The 21,249-nt window shown below is 42.0% G+C and overlaps 1 protein-coding gene across 1 annotated transcript in view; it reads right to left on the bottom strand.

The window, feature by feature from the left end:
- The window catches only part of TMEM87B (transmembrane protein 87B), a 49,097-nt gene extending 28,075 nt beyond the window's left edge, over nucleotides 1-21,022 (bottom strand). The window contains exons 1-9 of the mRNA XM_040623199.1: nucleotides 20,561-21,022; nucleotides 16,917-16,977; nucleotides 12,263-12,354; nucleotides 9,732-9,869; nucleotides 8,742-8,795; nucleotides 7,427-7,517; nucleotides 5,928-5,989; nucleotides 5,299-5,482; nucleotides 947-1,046 (exon numbers count right to left, since the gene is read on the bottom strand). Of these exons, the coding sequence (XP_040479133.1) occupies nucleotides 947-1,046; nucleotides 5,299-5,482; nucleotides 5,928-5,989; nucleotides 7,427-7,517; nucleotides 8,742-8,795; nucleotides 9,732-9,869; nucleotides 12,263-12,354; nucleotides 16,917-16,977; nucleotides 20,561-20,719 (941 nt within the window). The 5' untranslated portion in view covers nucleotides 20,720-21,022. The remainder of the gene's footprint in view (nucleotides 1-946; nucleotides 1,047-5,298; nucleotides 5,483-5,927; nucleotides 5,990-7,426; nucleotides 7,518-8,741; nucleotides 8,796-9,731; nucleotides 9,870-12,262; nucleotides 12,355-16,916; nucleotides 16,978-20,560) is intronic.
- Between the last annotated feature and the right edge of the window lie 227 nt (nucleotides 21,023-21,249).

Genomic DNA, 21,249 nt, shown 5'->3' with positions numbered 1-21,249 from the left:
GGGAATCAGTAACTGAGGTGAGGGGACAGGTGAGACGAGCCAAGGTGGGGAGGTGAGATCAGGTTACTCACAAGATCACCCACATGGATACTGAAATCACAGGGAATTCTGACACATGAAGTGCTGAGAAAGACAGCGAAGCAAGTACTCGGAGAGTTAAGGGATGAAGGGAGAAATCTGGAACTTGAAAGGCAACTGCAATAAGAAGACAGAGCAGGTGATCCAGCCTGAAAGCTTGAGCTTCCGGGAATTGGAGAGTTTTAAAGAAGAAGGAAGAACAAAAAAAAAGGGGCAGTGAGGATAAAGAGGACAAGCTCTTCCATGGTCACTCCCAGTGACTCACGGGCATGGGAGAGAAAAGATGGGGCCTGGGAGGGTCTGGAAAAAGTAGGGTGCTCACTGGACGGCCAGGTTTCAATGTGAAATCTGCTGACCTGGTGTTTAGTCCTCTCTCCCTTACAATACTCAAATACAATTGTAAAAGCATAACTTGGGGCGCCTGGGTGGCTTAGTCGGTTGAGCGTCTGACTCTTGATCTCAGCTCAGGTCTTGATCTCGAGGTTGTGAGTTCAAGCCCCACATGGGGCTCCACGCATGGAGCTCCATGCTCCAAAAAAAGCGTTAACTATGTGTCTAGGAAAGAGAAAATGGTTTGAACTTTAAGAATCATTTAAAATTTTCCTATCCTTAAAGCTAATTACTCATTCATCTAACTATAAAAAGCCACTGGAATTCAAATTCAAGATCTTTATTTAAGGACAGTGTAAAGTGGTCAGTACTTGGAAATCCCTTAAAAACAAGTCCTTGCAGGTATTTCCCTATGGGGTTTGTATGATGATACTGAGAAGTGTCCAGTTTCACTGGTCACTTTAAAGGTCACCATAATGTAGATGGGAGGAGTCACAAGACTGGAAGCTCGGTATCTTTCCAACATGCCAGTACTTACTTCACAATGCCGTAGCCCAAGCTCACAATGATCACAAGGAGGCGAGCCAATGTCCTCTTAACCGCAGATATCAACTCCGCAAATATCAATAAACCTTGGGCTGAGGGGAGAAAAGAAAAGAATTCATTCTGTATACATCTAGAGGCCTGCTACCAAAATTCTAAATACGTATCGTCTGTAACCTCATTCGGACCCCAGATGAGCTAGCCATATTTACTTTAAAGGCCATCTAATCCAACCGATGTTTGAAAACCTCAGTGGAGGGGAATTTGTTACTCCTGGAGAATTCACCCCGTATTTGCTAGCTCTATTGGGCACAGCTTGCTTGCATCTACCTAAAAGCTGTCTCCCTCAATTTCCCTCTATTCTTGTTCTTTCCCTTGAGACTACAAAGAACCATATCCCTCTTTCTGTCCTGTAATTATTTGAAAACCATAAGGTCCTCTAGAGTTTTCTTTTTTGCCAGGATGCCATCATCATTTATTCACTTATGCTCCTACTGTGTGGTTATAATAGGAAAAGACACACCATGATCACCGCTCTCATGAAGATTATATTCTGCTGAGGAGAACTGAATAGACAGAACACAGTGTGGTGAGTGCTAGAGGCAATATAGTATCTCCCAGGACTGTGAGGAAGCCAACCTAATCCACATCTGAAGGAGGTAATAGTGGGTTCTCAGAAGAAATAACATCTAAATCAGGATTTGAAGGCCTAGTAAAAATTAACTATTTGGGGGAAATAAAGGGAAAAGCAAAATTAATGGTCCATGAAAAGGCATGGAGGAGAAAAGAGGAAAAGTAAAATATACTGCAAGAAGTCAAAGTTCAGTATGTCTGCAGCAGAGTGTAACGAGGGATGTCAAGAAAAGAGGCAGTGAGAGAGGCAGGGAATATCACATAGGGTTTTCAGGCCATGTTATGAGTCTGGATTTTATGCTAAGGGCAGTGGGAAGTCAATGACAGTAAATAAGGGAGTAAAAAAGCAACTGGTAAACTACAGCCCACAGGCCAAATCTGGCCCCACATCTGCCTTTGTAAATAAAGTTTTATTGGAACACATCCATGCCCGTTTGTTTACATGCTGACTGTGGCTGCTTTTGTGCTGCAATGGCAGTTGACTAGTTGAAACAGACTGATGGCCCACAAAGCCAAAAATATTTACTATTTGGCTTTGCAAAAGAAGTTTGCTGACTCATGGAATAAAACTGACAGCTTGATTTTATCAAGATTGCTCTACTTAACGGCCTTGAAAGGAACCAGGCTACAGGCAAGGAAAATGCTGAGGTGGCTCTTCCAGAAATCCAGGTAAGAGATGATGAGAGCACAGTGCTGGCAGTGAAGATGGAGAAAACCAGAAAGACATTCAGAAAACAGTAGTAAGTCCACCTACTTATTCTTGTTTTCAGCTCACAATTCTCCAACTTATCCACAAGGAATCAAAGGAAACCTTGTCAAATGCCCTGTAGACAGATATGGAACTAGAGGGAGAGGAAGAGGGTGGCAGGAAGATGGCACCGAGGTTGACTGGCTCGGCCATCCAATGACAGGAATACCTGGAGGAGTATTAGGTTTGGACTAGAGTGAGTCAAGTACAAGGGCGGGAAAGGTGAGTTCCTTTTCTGCCATACAGAGACTGAGAAGTCTGCAAGGCATTCAGAAGATGGTCAGACCAGCTACTAGGTCTGCAGCTCAGGACAGACATCTGGCCAGGCGGTTAAGCTTCAGGAGGAAAACAATGGATGAACTCTCCAAGACAGAGGAACGTGAAGAGGTTTAGGATGACAAATGGTTAAGGGTGGTGTGTTTTCAAATTCTTTCATGAGCTGCTCGATCTGGATGAATTCCCTCTTGGAAGAAAGTGATTATACAACCTTCCTGGTACAGCTGGACCTGCAAAACAGGAATCTCAATGTCTTCACTGCTAGTCCTCCTGCTGTTACCTAAGGTTGTAGGAGCTGGTGGGAGGCAACCACTCTATAATTGCCTATGTTGAGTTTATTCTTCATCAGCTTCAACCTTTAAATCCTTTAAAAAAGTTTCCCATTTGTATTTTTGCAATTTGTACTTCAACCCCAAGTTCAAGGTCTTGCCTATTAAATTTCACCTCTCCATTCAGGATATCAAAACTCTTTGATCCTTCAAATGACTCCAGGTGAGAAGGGTCCATCTAAAATTATTGTCTATACCCCCAGTATTAACAACTCTGCTAACATCACATCGACCACAAAATTTTAGCAAATGCTCTCCACATATGCATAGGTCTGCAATGAACGTTAGTTGAATAATAAGGATAAACCAGCAACAAGGTCTGAAACCTGTGAGACAGAGGTCATTTAAAACCTTCTAATGCAGTGGTTCTCAATCCTAGATAAACACTAGAATCACATGGGAAGCCTCTCAACAGACCCAATTCTTAGGCCTACGCCAACCAGACTCTCTGGCACTGGTATTGTTCTAAAGTTCTTCAGTAATACTTATGTGCAGCCAGGGATGAGAACCATTGCTCCAGACCAGTGCTATCCAACAGAAGTTTCTGGGATGATGGCAATGTTCTGCACATGTGCTACCCAATAAAGTAATCACTGGCCACGTGTGGCTACTGATGCAGCTAGCACAACTGGGGAAGTGAATGGCTAATTTTACTTAAACAGCCAGATGCGGTTTGTAGATACCACACTGGACAACACAGCTTTATACTGACAAGACTGATGGGCGGTTATGTGCACGAGCCCTTTAGACATGGCTGCACAGCCAGTTGTCAGCTCACATTTCTCCATCTTGTCCACAAGAAACCACAGTAGTCAAATACCTTGAAGAAGTCCAGATATACTAAGTCAAGAAGCACAAAAGAAGTCAATCTGACATGACCTATTCTTAAGGTCCCTGTGTTGGGTCCTAACAATCACCGTTTCCTGTCCCTGCAGTGCTTTTTCTAAAGTCTAACCTCCCAGAATCAGTGCTAAGCAAGACAGCCTGGGTTACAGACTTTCTTCACACTTGGGGAAATCAGAAACAGTAGCAGCCATGTGGTCTTCTGGCACCTCTCGTTTTCACAGGACTCCTCGAAGACACTGACAGCAGCCTGCGGTTTCTCTTCCAAGGCTTTCTCGTGTCATCTCAGACAGAAGGCTTAAAGTCCCTGAGGATGGCAAGTGGCCTCTTATCCCTTCATGTTATCTTAGGCTGCTGTTCCTCACTGACGTTCAGGCCACCCACAACCCTCCCTAGACAAGAGATGACCACCACTAAAAGCAAAGGAGCTCAACTCCCTTACTTAATATTCAAGAATGCTCTCCTCCCCAGCCATAAGCAGCAGCCTCACCCATTCTTCACTATTTGGTTCAGAGCGTGCGCGCGCGCGCACACACACACACATCACTAAAACCTCTCATAGTGGAATAAGATCTCTAATATGCCTCCCTGGATATTTGTCCTTTCTTTCTTCTCTTGAACATAACCTTTTATTTTGGAAAATTACAAACATTCCCCAACATGAAGAAAGCAGTATAGTCAACTCCCCTGTACCCAATACTCAGCTTCAATAATTATCAACATTATGCCTGATCGGTTTCATCTGTATTCCAACTCACTCTTCTTTTTTTTCTGGAGTATTACAAAAATAAATAGCAGACATAACCACACCCTATGAAAATCTGTACAAAGATCATTTTAACGGATCACTCAGAAGCACACTCCTGAGTGCTTTCAACCCTTTCGAGCTACCTCCCTTTCCAAAGCTTCGGCAATGCAATTGTACTTGACTTTTCTGGCCTTTTTGCACACTACCTTCTAGAAATCTGGGGCATACATCGGAGATGCCCAACTTCCTGCCTTCCCCGTGTAAGCCGTGAGGGGCCTCCAACGGTCACGTGAAGTTCTCTGTGAGAGTGAGGAGACAGAGAACACCAGACGGCTTACAGGCACCATCCATCCCCGCACTACTGATTTTACTCCCTGGGGTCAAATGTTCCTTCTTTTTTTTGGGGGGGGGGGAGGAGAAAGGAGAAGAAAGAATAAGGGGAAAACACAGAGAAATATGTTAAAAGGATCAGTAGCACCTAAAGTGCCCCTGCCTGGAACTTGTGTTGTTTTAAGTCAATCACTAGAATGGGAGTTTTCTTTTCCCCAGGAGGAAAGTGAGGGAAAGCAGGGGAACAGAAAATGAGGACAACACATCCACTAGCCTAGATCAGAGCCCCACTTTGACATCCCCTTCTTGGCTCTTGTCCTCTTCATCTCAAATGCGACTGTTCCCAAACCACTGTACAAAGGAGGCCTCCCACAGCTCTGCTCACAAATGCTAGGGGCCTCCTGGATCATACTGCATTTATGGAGAGAGTCACAGCTTACTTGATAGCCCAGTGCTGCTGATGTTCTGATATTCAGAATAAAAAACTGCTTTTTCAAGCATTCCCAGGAAAATAACAGCTGCAATCCAGAACTGAATTCTTAATATATCTTTCCAATAGCAGGCAGACCACATCAGCCAGAGTACGCCATATAAAATATAAATGATGCACATCACCATGTAAAACTGGAGGAAGAAAAGCAGTTTTAGTCAGTTAAGGCTTGTGATCATTTGAAAATGGACATTTCTTCATTCAAGTATCTAATCTTTTATTTTCCTGTCACTCTGGGACCAGAAATGGAGGGTATGCCAAAGCATTAGCCACTAAGGGATACCACTACCGAATTCTTTAAATTGTTAATGTTTCCAATTAGGATACAAAATTCATTCTTTTTTTTTTTTTAAAGATTTTATTTATTTATTTGACAGAGACAGCCAGCGAGAGAGGGAACACAGCAGGGGGAGTGGGAGAGGAAGAAGCAGGCTCCCAGCGGAGGAGCCCGACGTGGGACTCGATCCTGGAACACCAGGATCACGCCCTGAGCCGAAGGCAGACGCCTTAACGACTGCGCCACCCAGGTGCCCACAAAATTCATTTTTAAAAAAGGAAAAAATGATGAGAAATACTCACAATCATCAAAGGCCAATCTGATGCAGAAATATATCCATGAGGCCCAATCATAGAAAGAGAAACTGGTGAAGATGGGGATAAAGAAAATAAGAATTAAATGACCCATTAATCTTTTCCTGTATTTTTAAATGTAAGCTCATTTCCCAGAAGGCTCTAAGAACACAAACCGAGCTAACAAATGCTGAATTTTTACTTAGCACACACAAAGTATTGGATAATTACTAGTCATTGGCATGTGATCTCATCAAGATACCTTTACTTGTATACATGCCGTTGTCAAACCTGTGCCAAAATCTGATCTTACGCAGACAGCAGAGCAGTACTGGCCTTTGACTGGCCCCATCCTGAGTCACTGACCTCACTGAGGACTCTGTCTTCTTTAGTGTAATTTACCGGATTCAAGCATCTAGTTGGGGTTTTTGTCTAAGACAACAATAATAAACAGGGTGCCAAACACAGTACAAAACTTACAGGTCTCAGTAATTGCTCCAGTTACTAACTGGTGGGGTCTTAAAACTCCCTGCTGGAATCAGGGGAAAAGACACGATACCTGGGAAGGTGGGAGGAACGCACTAGCCTAGGTAGCAGAATGGCTCCAATGTCCCTGGCTCTCTTCTCTGGCCCATTATGTCATTTCTGGGAAGAGACCCTACTTCTCACTCTTCTAGAGCAGCCACCTCCACCAGCCTCCCCTGTGGTACACCAGTTCTGTGCCTCCTCTGAAGCAATGCCTATGTCAGCTCAGGACTTTCTGCCTCCTCACTGGACTGGGCAATGCCTGGCTTCACCTCTGTGTCCCTAGTGGATGAATTAGAGCAATTTGCAAATCCGCAGCACCCTCACATGCTCTTGGCTACTACTGGTCCAGCAGACACTCACTCTGGAAAATGACAGCCAAAGCAAGTCTAAGATCTCTGAAAGCATTCATTCTCTTAAAAATTGCCTTTTGTAAGCCCACTCTTGCATTGGGCACTAGGAACCATATAGCTTAATGAGACACAGGGCCTACCTTGGGGGCCTAGGGGGTGCGCAGGGAGCTCACAGACCCACAGAAACCACAGTTGGCAGATAGGCTACTTCTACTCCTAAGCTACAGACAGATGCTTTAAAATAAATTTAAACACTTGATAATGGCCATTTTCATGAGACAGAATATAATCTACTTCAAATACAATTAAAATGTTGCCTACTCATTTCTATATTAGAAAATTCTTTTTTAAATCTGAAAGGATGAAGAATTTTATATCCCACTATAGTTTGAAATTTTAAAAATTTACCTTAATTTTAAATTTCCAATCCATTAAAAAATAAATATTACAGATAAGATAAGCATACAGTTTTAAGTCCCCCAGATAAACAGATTATTTATTTCTGTGATTAACAGAAGTTAATTTTTGAAATTAATTAATCTACATTCAGAAAATACAGATTTGGGTCAACGACAAAAAAACAGAACACAGTAAATGCAGACAGCAAACATGCGTGCAGTTTAACTATACCATTCAAATTCCATCTTGCATCTGTTTTTTCCGTTTTAATAGAAACAATAAAGATATGAAACCCATCTCTCTGTGTTCTGGCTACAACATCCTGAAACAGGAAAAAAAAAATACCCTTTATGTTATTTTTAAAAACTGCTGTATAAGCTATAGTTAAAAAATTGTTCACCACATTGTAAAACAACTTTTAGTAATTGAATTGGGTTACTTTTTACCGTTTTAAAACAATGAAAAGAAATGGTAGGCAGTGGAAGGATAGTGGATTATGGAAGGATTTCGCCCATTTTCCCCCCATGGTCCTCTCAGACCCAAAGCAATGAAGGAAGAAAAAAGCTTTTTCTACTATTCAGTTTTTCCTCTTTTAATATTTTTAAAGGATCTCCCCCAAATGCTATCATTCTATGTTTTACTTAATAATACCATTCAAAGATTTTTTCTAATATTACTCTTTCCGTATTTTACCCTAATATCAAGCATTCACTTGTTAAATTTGGGTGTCTTAAATTGAACTGGGGGAGTAAGAAGTCAGGTAACACTGTTAGAAAGACTGTACAGATTCAGTACATAGGTTTAATTACTGAAATTCCTTAAGATTTATGCTACTAGCAGTCCTGCTGGGAACGAAATTACCCACTGTAATGCCTAGAAATGCTCAATGCCCCACATAACCGGATCAAACTTTTCACATTCATCCTTCCAGAATATTTCCTATCCTTCCCTTTCATTTCCTACTCCTGCAACCTGCAACAGAGTCTGTGCTCGTTTGTCCCAGCCACTCCAGAGTGGATTGCCTTTCCACTATGAAACTCTCTTTAAGATCACCGAAAAACTTAAGGAACATGAAGAGTCAATGGCATAAAAGGAAATGTTAAGCCCTCCTAAACCCACCTTCAGTCCCTACACTCAACTGCTTCCAACCCTTTCCACGTCTTGGTCTTCTGACTTGTAGGAATTCCTCCAAATACCAAATTCTCTCTCCCCTGGTGCTATGTTCATGGTTTTTATTTCTATACATCCTTAATGATGATCCAGACCAGCCCATTGTTACGCTAGGCATTTGAAAGAAAGGCTGCAAAGAAGTTAACCTTAAATTACAACTTCAAAGGAATTTTTAAACAAAGTCAGAAATAAGTATATAAAAAATTCATATAGACACACATAAAAAATATACTATTTGAAATAATGCTTCTTTTTTCTTCCCTGCTTCTAATCACCCTACTGTATATTGCTCTCCAAGTATCTGTCCATCGCAGACTCTTCTCAGGCTTACCAGAACTTGTATACATTTGATTTAAAGACAAATAAAATGACTTACTGTTGATCTTTCCTGGTTTGAAACATTTCTGGTATTTGTAATTAGTTCCTTATTCTGGAAAAAAAGAATAAAATAATTCCATTTTATATTGGTGCGTTTCTATGGGGGAAAACTGCTTAAACAATTAAGAAAAGAATGTTTTGAAAAAAGTAAAGAATCAGAGAACACATCCCTAGTAGCCCAAACATGAGTAACAAAATCCTACTTTTGAAAAATTACTTTTTAAATCAGGATAGTGGTTACCTTGGTGGGGAAAGTATTAGGAACCAAAAGGTGGGAGGTGGGGGTGGGGGGTGGGGAGTTTTAGGTGCTAAAATATTTTGTCCTTGATCTGGATCTATATTGATGTGTTCGGGTTCTGAAAATTCATCAAGCCATACGCCTCTGATACTTACGCTTTATGTTTATTACACTTCAACACAAATTTTAAAAACACCTTTATTATTTTCACTGAAGACATATTTTCATTTCAGAATTTACAGAATAAAAATGTAAGTTACAATGACCCATAGTCACAACCCATGGATGACTGCTGTTAACATTTCAGAATCAAATCTTCCAGGCTGGGAGGAAGTAAGTGCATAAGAGAGGAGAGAGTGTTCAAGTAGGTTAGATGCTGATAAGTCAAGTAAACTGACAGACCTTTAGTACCAGAAACCTTGACTAGCTGTTCTGATGGAATGATGGGGGCAAAGGTCTCACTGGAGTAGATAGAAGAGAGAATGACAGAGGAACTGACAGCAGACCAGGACAAGGTGATGAAAGGGTTCTTTTTTAAGGGTGTTTCTGTAAAGGGTACAATGAAATGGAGTAGCGGTGCCAGGATCTTGCTTGTTACATACTATTACACATACAAAAGAACTGCACCAGACATTAACAAATTAAGCACCTTTCTTTATCAAAATACTGATAAAATAGAATTTAAGTTAATACTTGTATTCACTGAGAGTAAAGTACATTCTATTTTGACATGGCAAGACAGATACTCACAGTCAGCGAGGGAAAAACCTGTAAGTCACTGTTGCAATCTAAGTTTTCATATTTTGTTGTCCAACATTCACCGTTCTTTAAATAATGGCCACAAACGTCTTCATCAACACTCAGATCCTGTGTCTGTGACAGCTCCTCCTGCCCAAGGTAAAATTCGATGTTATAATTTATCTCCACACTTCTTATTCAAGAAGATAAATAAAACTTCGCATATAAATGGTATCAAAGATTCATTCAGTTTGGAGCACTTGAAAACATGCAGAACAAAATACCAAAAAGAAAAATGTTCTGGATATCATTTTAAGTATGACAAGGTCATCATAACATGTTAGCCACTCCAAGGCGCTCAGATACAATAACACATAATACAAGTATAACCTTAGAGGAAGAAAAGTGACTAAGGTATATTACCACAGGAAATGGTTCATAGAGAAATAAAAAATACTTTGTCCTGAGGCTACTTTCATTTTATCCCATGTATGAAAAATTTTACCGAGAAAGAAAAGCGGCATTTAACTACAAGAAAAGCTAAACCAAAGACAGATTAATAAAACTAGGCTTCTAATGGTGGCTTCCAGTCATCAAGAAAAGGTCAAGCTGGCTTCTCCTGGCCAAACAGGAGACAATTTGAGCAAAATAAATAAAAAACCAGTAAGAGATTATAACCCATGTAACAAAGTAAAAATCAATGCATCTATGCTGATGATTGCTCAGCTGAATAATTAACAGGTAAGATAAGAGGCAAAGAGAGAGCTCATCCTGATGGCAGAATGTTAACAAAGCAGAAGAAAAGACGGAATTAGAAAATCACCATTTAGCAATCATCAGAGCAGTAACTGATTCATTAGGCAAGAATCAAAAGATATTAAAACAAGCATTGATGAAAAATCAGGATATTCACATACAAATACAAAGTATTTCCTCACAAATTATTGTTAACAACAAAGAGAAAAGTAGTAACTTTATAGTGGAGAAGCCTGGTAGAAACTTCCTTAACCAACTGATCAAAGTTAGCATTACCAAAAATGGGACAAACCAGAACTCTCCAGTATGCTTGCCAAAAACATAACCTGAACCAAATCATGAGGAAATATCAGAAATATTGGGGGGCGCCTGGGTGGCACAGCGGTTAAGAGTCTGTCTTCGGCTCAGGGCGTGATCCCGGCGTTCTGGGATCGAGCCCCACATCAGGCTCCTCCGCTATGAGCCTGCTTCTTCCTCTCCCACTCCCCTCGCTTGTGTTCCCTCTCTCACTGGCTGTCTCTATCTCTGTCAAATAAATAAATAAAATCTTAAAAAAAAAAAAAGAAATATTGGAATTGAGGGACATTTTATAAAAACAAATGGCTGTACGCCCCAAATATATCAATGTCAGGAAAGACAGAAAAAAAAAAGCTGCAGAAATGCAGTGTGATCTTGGATCAGGAAAACAATAAAAAACTGCTAAAAAGGATGTTTGGGGGACATTGGCAAAACTTTAATAAGATCTGTTTGTTAGGGGTGCCTGGGTGGCTCAGTTGGTTAAGCATCTGCCTTTGGCTCAGGTCATGATCCCAGGACCCTGGGGCCCTGGGATTGAGTCCCACATTGGACTCCATGCTCGGCAGGGAGACTGCTTCTCCCTTGGCCTGCTGCTCCCCTTGCTTGTTCTTGCTCTCTCCCTGTCTCTCACAAATAAATAAATAAAATCTTAAAAAAAAAAAAAGTCTGTCTACTAGATAACAGTTTTGTATCAATGTTAAATTTCCTCAAGTTTATCACTGTGTAATCTAAGTGAGTATCTTTGTTCTTAAGAAACACACACTGAAGTATATAGCGTGAAGGGGCAAAATATTTGGGGATAAAGTCACAAAGGCAGTATTTGAGGAAAATGGCACCTTTCATCCCATATGGAAAGATAATACAGATAAGAATATGGAAACCCACGCATCATTCAAGCTAGGAGCCCACAAGGAAATGGCTGTGAGCAACTATCAGAACTGTCAAAATACACACTTTGCTGAGGGACACGGGAGCCCAGTGGACACCCCAGGGGCAAGAGAAAGCCTAGCCTGACCTTTTTCCTCCTCTCACATGCTCCCTCTCCTTTTCCTGGGGGTCTCCTTTCCTCTCCTCACCTCTCTGAGATCTGCTTCTACTCACTAAAGCTACTTGGCCTCCCTAAAGTTCTAGGTGCCCTATAACTAATTTTTTGAATGAAGTAAAACTTTTACATTTCTTCCTTAAACTACGTTGATTTTTATTTGTATGTGACCCACAACCCCTTTATTGATGGTTTCTACATGTCTGACTTAAATATTTATTAACATTTTTCATAAGACAAAAGGAAACTAAAAGATGTTTCCTTCCCAGAACGCATATACTTTGATATAATTAAAGCATTTCTTGCCTAAGTCCCAAAATAAATCTGTGGTACTTTTAAAACTACAATCTATATTTCTGGCCTCCTCACCTAATGAGCTAATAAATCTTTATACTCATAATTTTTCCTTCATAGCTTTTTATACATTAAAAAGTTGCATTTTACTTACCTCCAGCTTAGAATATTCATTTTGACAGGTATAATGGTTCAAATACCACTCTATGGTAAACTTCACAGGCCCAGAGCAACTGAATGACTTAACTGTTTAGAAAAAGAAAGTCTCATTTTATAGTCATCATATATATACTCTAATATAAGCTTAAGGTTTTGAGAATGCAATTTAAAATAGGCTACTTTAATGAAACGGTGAATAAAATATTACCTAATTTCTCCCAAAAGTCACTGCAAAATGAGATAAATTCATTAAATTAAATTATTATAGTTAACCAAAAGTTGCTATATTACTATTCATTTAATCTCTGTATTAAATCTAGAGTTAAAAAACAACTGATTAGCCAAATATGTTTCACTGCTTACTCTAAAGTCACTCTAAACTGTTCTCTTCACTGACTTATCCATTCAAAAAATACTGAGTGAGCATCCCTTGTGTGTCAGAAAGAGACATAATGGTAAACTGAAACAATCCCTGTCCTTGATATAAGAGGTACTGGAGAGAGGAGGGTTAACAATTAAACAGGCACCTTTGATAGAGTTAGGGTCTGAGAACAGGGGGTCAAGGGGAGCCCTGGGCAGGGCACCTAACATAGTCTAGAAGAACATGAAGAGGGAGTACCAATAGGCTTACTAGAGGAGAAGGCCTTTAACGTGAAGAGCAGGAATTAGCTAGGTGATGAGGAGAGTGGAACAGTATATGCAAACATCCATGACCCTCTGAAAATAGTTTGCTATGGTCAGAACACAGATTAGGGAAAGGGGGAAGAGCTGAAGCTGGGTAAAAGTGCTGGAGAAAAGTCATAAGGGGTACTATGCTCTGCTAAGGAGTATTCCTTTATTTTGAATATTACAAAGCACTACTATATGTTTCAGGCAGGAGGGTAACATGATTAGACAGACTGAAAAGGATTAAGTCTAGAATTAGAAAAAGCTCTTTTGGGAGTGTTATCACAACATGGCAGTTGGCTTCCCCTAGAGTAGGTCATCAGAGAGAGAGAGAGAGAGAGAGAGAGCGTGCAAAGAAGAAGCCACAGTATCTTTGATGACTTAGTTTCAGAAGTGATATGCCATTAGTTCTGTCACATTCTCTTGGTCAGACCAACCTTGATATAATATGGTAGGGGACTACATAAAGTCATGAAAACCAGGAGGCAGGGATCACTGTGAGCCATCTTGAAGACTGGTAACCAGAGGGAACCCAACCTGAAGCTAAGACTGGTAGAATTTCTGGGGGAGAACACCCAAGAGTTGGGAGCTGCCTAGAGAAAAAGTAAACGAAATCTGGACAGGGATATCATTGAGCCTGTCTGCATAGCACCCAGCCCCTGCATAGAAAGAAGTCCAATGATTCTCAGAGGTTACACAGGGCTGGGAATTAGTTGAGTTTCCACTAACCAGAGTGGAAAGGCCTCATTAAATATACCAAGCACTGGGGAGAAATGTAGCAGGGTCACACCTTAGAAGTGGTGCTAAGTTAGCCCTACAGTAAAGCTACTCCACATCCACCCTAAAAGAAATTAAACATAAAACTGGAAAGGATCAAACTGACCCAAAAGAAACTCCTGTCTGCCAGAACAAAATTGTTAAAGCAATACAACATATTTTAGCACTTAAAAATGTAACAGTCATGGGGCGCCTGAGTGGCTCAGTCAGTTAAGGATCTGCCTTGGGCTCAGGTCACGATCCCAGATTACCGAGATTAAGCCCCTCGTCAGGCTTCCTGCTCAGTGGGGAGTCTACTTCTCCCTCTCCCCCCCCCCACTTGTGCTCTCTCACTCTTTCAAATAAACAAAATCTAAAAAAAAAAAAAAAGTAACATTCATGACTTCCACCATCCAAACAAAAGCTAGATATAAAAAGCAGAAAAAGTTGATTCATAATCATGATAGATTAGCCATTATGACAAAGGTGGAAATGACAAAGATGATTAGCAAAGAATATTAAAACAGCTATTATAAATATTTTCCACATGCTCAATGATGTAAAGGAAAATATGAAAATACTGAGGAGGGAAAGAAGATATTTGAAAAAAGGAACCAAACTTCTAGAGATTAAAAAAATACAATATTCAAGTAAATTCATTGTATGAGATTAATAGAGATTAAATGAAATTAAATACTGGACAAGAAAAGATCACTGAACTTGAAGACAAAGCAATAGAAAGATCCAAAATGAAGCACAGAAAGAGACTGAAAAAAATTAACAATGACCTGTGAGGCAATATCAAGCGGTCTAACATAAGGGCAAATGGACTCCCAGAAGGGAAGGACAGAGAAGTGGAGAGAGTATCTAAATCCACGATCAATGTAAGAGATGAGATTTTTTTCAGTGTAGCTATATAGTTGTTCCAGCATCATTTATTGAAAAGACTATCTTCTCTCTAAAGAACTACCTTGGCACCTTTACTGAAAATCAACTGACTTTACAACATGTGGGTTTATTTCTGTGCTCTCTGATCTGTCTCATTGTTCTGTACGTCTACCTTTACACCAATACCACACTGTTAGGATTACTGTACCTTTACGTTAAGTTTTGAAATCAGATAGAAGTCTTTCAACTTTGTTCTTTTTTAAAAATTGCTTTGGCTAATCTAGGTTTTATTGTTATTTGTATATAAATTTTAGAAATAGCTATTCAATTTCTACATTAAAGTCAGCTTGGATTTTGACAGAGATTAACTGAATTTATAGAACAATCTGGGGAAAACTGACAGTATAATGTTATAGATTTTTCATAGATGCCTTTACCAGCTTGAGGAAGTCTCCTTCTATTTCTAGTTTTAGAATTCTAAGAGTTTTTATGGGTGTTGTGTTTTTTCCAAATGCTTTTCTGTACATATTGAGACGATCATATAGTGTATTTCTTTTATTCTGTTTATACAGTGAATTACACTGAGAGATTTTCGGCAGTGATTCCACAAGCCTGCATCATGAACGGGGTAGCAAAAGAGGGGTCACCTATATGAAAGCCAGATGCCTGATCCACCACACGGCATGGACACATATCCAAGGGACTAATTCTTGGCTTTGCAGGCACTAAAATCTGGTTCTGTGAGAACACAGAGCCTCAGTCTCACTCCTTCACCGCACCACCAGTAACAGTAAAGTGGTTGTGTAATGATTAACTCTCTCCCTTCACATGCCTTCCTGGATACCCAACGGTGATGAAGGTTACCCGATGAGCGTGGCACCAGAACGAGGCAGCGCGGGATGCTGCATCTACACCTGCTAGTGACAGGTCATAACCACAGTCGTAGTTCAAAAACACTTCTCTCCCATCGGTGCTGCTAGACCTCTGCTTTAACCTGACTAACCACTGTATTTTTTTATGCCTTTGCTTCTAACTCCCTTCTGAGGCCTCATTCTTTCTTTAGATATGTTAGTACCACTGTCTTGAGTGTGGTCTACTCTTAGCTGATCGCAAACACTACATATTGATTTTTTAAAACAAATTATGTGTTTCACTGGTACATATCACTTTTTTCCTCCATTTAACTTTTTTTGTCTGCACCTCCTAAATCTTACCTGTCTAGACACTGAGATTTGAATTCATTAAAGCAAACAGATGCCAATTTTTTTCCTCACCTACTTCGGACTTCAATTTCTTCTTATCAAGTTCTTATCACCACTGACGATCTATGATATCAATGAGCTGCTTTGAACCATCTCTGCTTTCTAGCTCATAGTTGGCCATCTTCCCTCACCAAAGACCCACATATGACAGAATCACCCAATAAGATTTGAACATGATGTGATAGAGAAAAGGGGCATGGCTTTGGACTCCCAGGAAGCCAATTTAATCTACCCAACAAAAAAACTATTCCTTTATCCCAAAACTTTAACCCTGGCAACCAACTTACCTAGTCAAGTTACTGGAAACACTGAGAGGAATTAGATTACAGTACATATGATTTGCTGCATACCCATTAAAAATATTAAAAACCTCAAGATCTATGACTTGGTAGTTCTTACACACCAGTATTTAAAGTCCTAATTAAAATGTTAGTGTCTAGGGGTGCCTGGGTGGCTCGGCCTTTGGCTTGGGTCATGATTCCAGGGTCCTGGGATCAATCCTCACGTTGGGCTCTCTGCTCGGCAGGAGCCTGCTTCTCCCTCTCCCTCCCGCTCCCCCTGCTTATACTCTCTCTCTGTCAAATAAATAAATGAAATCTTTAAAAATAATAAAATAAAATAAAATGTTTGTGTCTAGTAATTTTTACTGTAGTCTACGATCATGTGTATATTTATAAAAGTTTCAGGGGCATAAAGGCTTTACCATAATCATGACATCTCATATATTCATAAAAGGAATTTACCTAGTTTTGAAAGCTGGGATTCAGAGTAAAATTTCACAGAAGTGAAATACTTTTTTTGTTGAAGCCTACTTTATTATACTTTAATTATAATTTTTGAAGAATGATTCATATTACATTTTTTGAGATAGGATCAGAAAAATCCATTCTTGAAAATAACCAAGGCCTGACCCAAACAAAAGAAACCCTGAAAATGTTAGAACCACTTAAAAACAAAACGTTTGCATAGTTTAAAATATGTTATATTAGTTTTATTAATATATCAGTTTATATTACATTACATGATATTATTCATTTATAATATACTGTTGTTAGTATATTAATTTATTGTACTTACCAGAAAATTTGATTTCAGTAGAGTTAAACATAGTCTTTCTAAATATCAAAGGTCCTGATTTCTAAAATGAAACACAAGAAAATACAGAAAGATCTAGTTAAAAATTTTTTTTCTCTATTTAGGAGTACAGTTTTACCTTTGAAAATACACAGTTCTAACCCTTGCACTCCTGTGACCAGAGTGATTATTATTTAAAAATGCAAATCTGGTCCCATCACCCACTTGCTTAAAATCTTGTCCCACGTGTCTACTCTCTAAGAGGATCCGGAATGCCCTTGCTTCCAGTGTCTCAGCCTGGGACCAGCAACACACAGGAGGTAAGGGCTGCTGCCATGTACCATTATTGCTGCTCAGGCAGGGGACCTATCTATGTATTTGCAGTTGCTTTCTCGATATCTCTTCGAATGTACTTTATGGTTTTCCACTATGTACTTATAACAGACCAATTCTTACTGCCACTCACAGGCCCCTGCATGATCAAGGCCTGCCCACCTCTCAGCACCTTTCTCTCAGAGCTTTGAAAGCAGGGTATTCCTTCTGGCTCTCAGGACCTTAGTAGTCAACCTGAAAACTTACTTAAAAACCCTTCCCTGTCACTCTTTATTCACCTTGTTAATGACTTCTTACACTTCTCAGCCCAGTTCAAGAGCCCCTTCCTCAGGAAGTCTTACACCAGGTGCCACACCAGGCCAAGCCCTCCCTTACACAGTCTCTAGGACCCATCCTTCATGTCCCTTTCCACAATTAAAATGAAATAATCCATTACTTAGTTATTTAATGTCTTCCCTCACCAAGAATAAAAACGACATGAGATGGGACTGTGTTCAATGAACAAGTGGTTAGAAATGAAAAACACAGATGACAGGCAGCTCTTTCTTGGTAACCTTCCACCCCAACACAGTTTCAACAATAACAACAAATCCCCCAGCCCAGACCCCTCTTCTGACCCCCGGATCCACGTACCCAACTGCCTTAAGGTCATATCCATCCTAGAGGACAGACATTTCACAGTAACCTGTCCTAAAGCAGATACATTCCTCTCTGCTCCTCCCCAACTCTTTCTACACTACCCATGCTGGTTGCAGGTGATGCCATCTTCAGTCACCCCAGCCTTGGCTCCTTCCAGCCCCTCAGCTCTATCGCTAATCTCCAAGGCATGCCTACTTAATCTTACAAACACTTCCCAAATGTAGTTCTTCCTCTCCATCCCTGCCACCACATTTCCACTTCAGGCTCTCAACATTTTCTCCCTCCCGCTCTGCAATAACCTAACTGGAAATTCTGCCACCAGATCTGAGCCTATAATTCATTCTTAGACAGCAGCCACAGTGATTGGTACTTATGTCTAAAATCCTTCAATGGCTCTCCTTCTTTCACACCCAAAATTTGTTACTGGTGGCCTACATGAACCTATAAATGGGGTTTGTTTGGCTAACACGGGAACTTTTAAAAATGTTTTGAATTAGTTGACATGATAAAAACATGGATTCTGGTCTTCACTTTAAAAAAGAGACTTGGCAATCCTGTGTTTACATTGCCATGTAAGAGCCACCAACTGGAGCCGAATGGCAGCTGCCCTCTTCAGAAGGAGCACGTAATCTATAGGACACAGCTCTCCCAGCACCCTGACTCTAGCTCACTTCATCAATGACATCACTGGCCTCAGACCCTAAGGGTCCTGGAGTTCAGACTCCTGGCCACAGGTTCAGGGCCAAGCTGTGGGAGCCTTAGGGTAGCCTGAGTCCCCTTTAACACTCCTACCAGAACCTCATTCAGCAGAAACACTAAGAATTTCCTGCATTGCTACTTTTAAACTCCCTCCTTCTTCTTCATCCAGGTAACATCAACTCAGCCTTAAAGACCCAACCAGACACCAACTCTAGAGAGCAGAGTGAGGTGACCCCCTAGTGCTCCACTAATATTCCAAGGATGCTGCCGAGTATATAACTACTCATGAATCTGTTGTCTCTACTACTATGTGAGCTTCTTGAGAGAAGGGACTATTGTCTAAATTCATCTTTGCAACAGCAATGGCCAGTCTAGCACATTGTGCACAGCAGGTGCTCAAACTATTTGTTGACCTTTACAATCAAAAGAAGCATTTCTTGATACATTTGCAGTACAAATAAATGAAAGCTTCCATCTCTTGTCTTATTCTTAAGGGCAAATTCTAACAACTTGAAATGGGGTGAAAATCAGCATATTCTCTGCAAAGAAGGGCTTTATGGACTGCTACTGATCTGAGGTAGGTAGGGCCCAAGGAAAAATTTACCTTCTTTATGCAGGAAGCAAAGTTATTCTTTCTCCAGGGCCTTTGGAATTTCACCATCCAAAGTATAGCTGGCAAAGACCTTTACAGATATGGTCAAGTAGTTTAACAATCTGTGCACAGCTCATTCACTTCCAGTACTGTTTACTCTGACTTAGTTTATGATATTGCCATTCACTAAAGAAGCAACATGAAACCACAAGTGTGGTTCTCTGAGTTTTGCTTTTTACTGTTCAGAGAAATTCAATAATAGAGATGTGCATGCTATATCGCTGACATATATAATGGGACACCAACCCAGAAGAATCCGGGAAGAAACGGTGGCATCGGGTCTTAAAAATTCAGAAAGAGACCTAGTTTCCTTCCTGTGTAGTTTCTACGCTGTAGGAAGTATTTGCAGCCTCTAGTACTAAATTTTTCTGATCGAGTACATCAAAATATAAGTTTTCCCTTTAGGGCTCAAACATCATTTTAATGCATGTGGAAATTATTCATCTTAGAGCAGAGATGGATGAAGCATCTGACTAGAAAAGCAAGGGATAAGGCCTCTTCCCGATTTCCTGTCCCTCTTTAGCAAGACTTTCCAAAATTCCACTCCTGCATCGCTCCTACATCATCTCATGTGACTACTGGATGCCAAGTTCTCAAATGGCCTGCGCTGGAAAGGAAGTTTGCACACACTCATGCCTCCAGACTAGCCTTCCAAACACTCCTTAATCACCCATCCCACCTCATCTCCGCACACACATTCCCGGAACTATGACAGGAGCCCTAGAGAAATTTCAGGAACCCCAGAAGAGCGAAAGAGAAGTGGGGTGGCTGTCACACGTTTTCTCATTTAAAGAAAAACCCGAAAGCGGCACACGCGCTTTTAAGTTTATGTTGAGTGAAGTCTAGTTAAGTCCTTTCCAAAGTGGCCTCATGGGTGTGGCCCTGCGGCTGCACCCGGACCCAAGGTGGGGTCAAATGGCAAAGATGCCGGCCCGAGCGAGTGCCAAGGGATCCGGGGCTCGGGTCTGAATAAACAAGAACTTGAACGAGTCAGAGCGCGTCAGAGCACAGCGAGGGGCCAGGACCTCGGGAAAGGCGATCCTTAGGAACAGTACCAGCGCTCAGAAGGGAGAGCCGTCCCCATGCACAAGCTTCTGACTGTGATCTTCCCCACAGCCCAGGTCGGGCCGGAGGATGGGGCTCTCCTCGTCCATAACAGACGAAAGGCTCAGGGAGCATATCACGGAGCCGGAGCAGGCCCAGCAAAGCCCAGATGAACAAGTCCCGGGCCGGGCCCGACTGCGGGCCCGGGGGTCGGGGCGAGCTCCGCGAGGACCCTGAGGGCCCGAGACGCGCCACGCCTCGGTCTCCACACTCCACTTACGTCGTTGACTGTCGCTGCCCAGAGCCCGAGCTCCGGGACGGCGCCCACAGCCGCCGGGGCCCAGCACAGAAGGCAGAGGGCGACGCGAAGTAGCGAGGCCCCGGCAGGAAGGCGGGTGCCGGGCTGGAGCGAGGCCCCGATGCGGCAAGCGGCGGCCATCTTGACACGGAAGCCGCACCTGGCGCTCCAAGGCGCCCGCCACGCCCCGGGTCCGCACCTGGTGCAGCTCCGCCCCCGGAAGGCGGGTTCGGGTCGGGTGGTGTGGTTCCGACTGGGAGGTAGACGAGGGGTTTGGGCTTCGGCGAGGAGGCGCGGTTTGGGCCCGGGGAAGCGAGGCTGAGGCCCGGGGCCAGGCGTGGAGCTAAAGAAGCTAGAGCGTGGCTAGGAGGGGGTGGGCTGGTCAGAGCGTGGAGGCGGGCCTCGAGGCCGGACCGGAGTGGGGAAGCGGAGCCCGGAGAAGAGATGCGGACGGGGCCAGATTTGGGGCGTGGCCAGGTTTGGGGCGTGGCCAGGTTTGGGGCGTGGCCGGGCGGGGAGGTGGGACTCAGGGCCGGGCCCGAGTGTGGAGGCGGGGCCGCTGGGGTAGGCGGGGGTGTGGGCGGGACCATACTGGGGCGGGGACGGGCTGGGAGGCGGGGCCGGCCTGAGGCCGAAAACTCAAGTCCCAGGTTTCACTGTGGTTGTGGTCC

This window comes from Ursus maritimus, unplaced genomic scaffold, assembly GCF_017311325.1.
Source record: "Ursus maritimus isolate PB19 unplaced genomic scaffold, ASM1731132v1 scaffold_6, whole genome shotgun sequence".
NCBI classification, from domain to species: Eukaryota; Metazoa; Chordata; class Mammalia; order Carnivora; family Ursidae; genus Ursus; species Ursus maritimus.
This window is presented reverse-complemented; position numbering and strand designations above follow the sequence as displayed.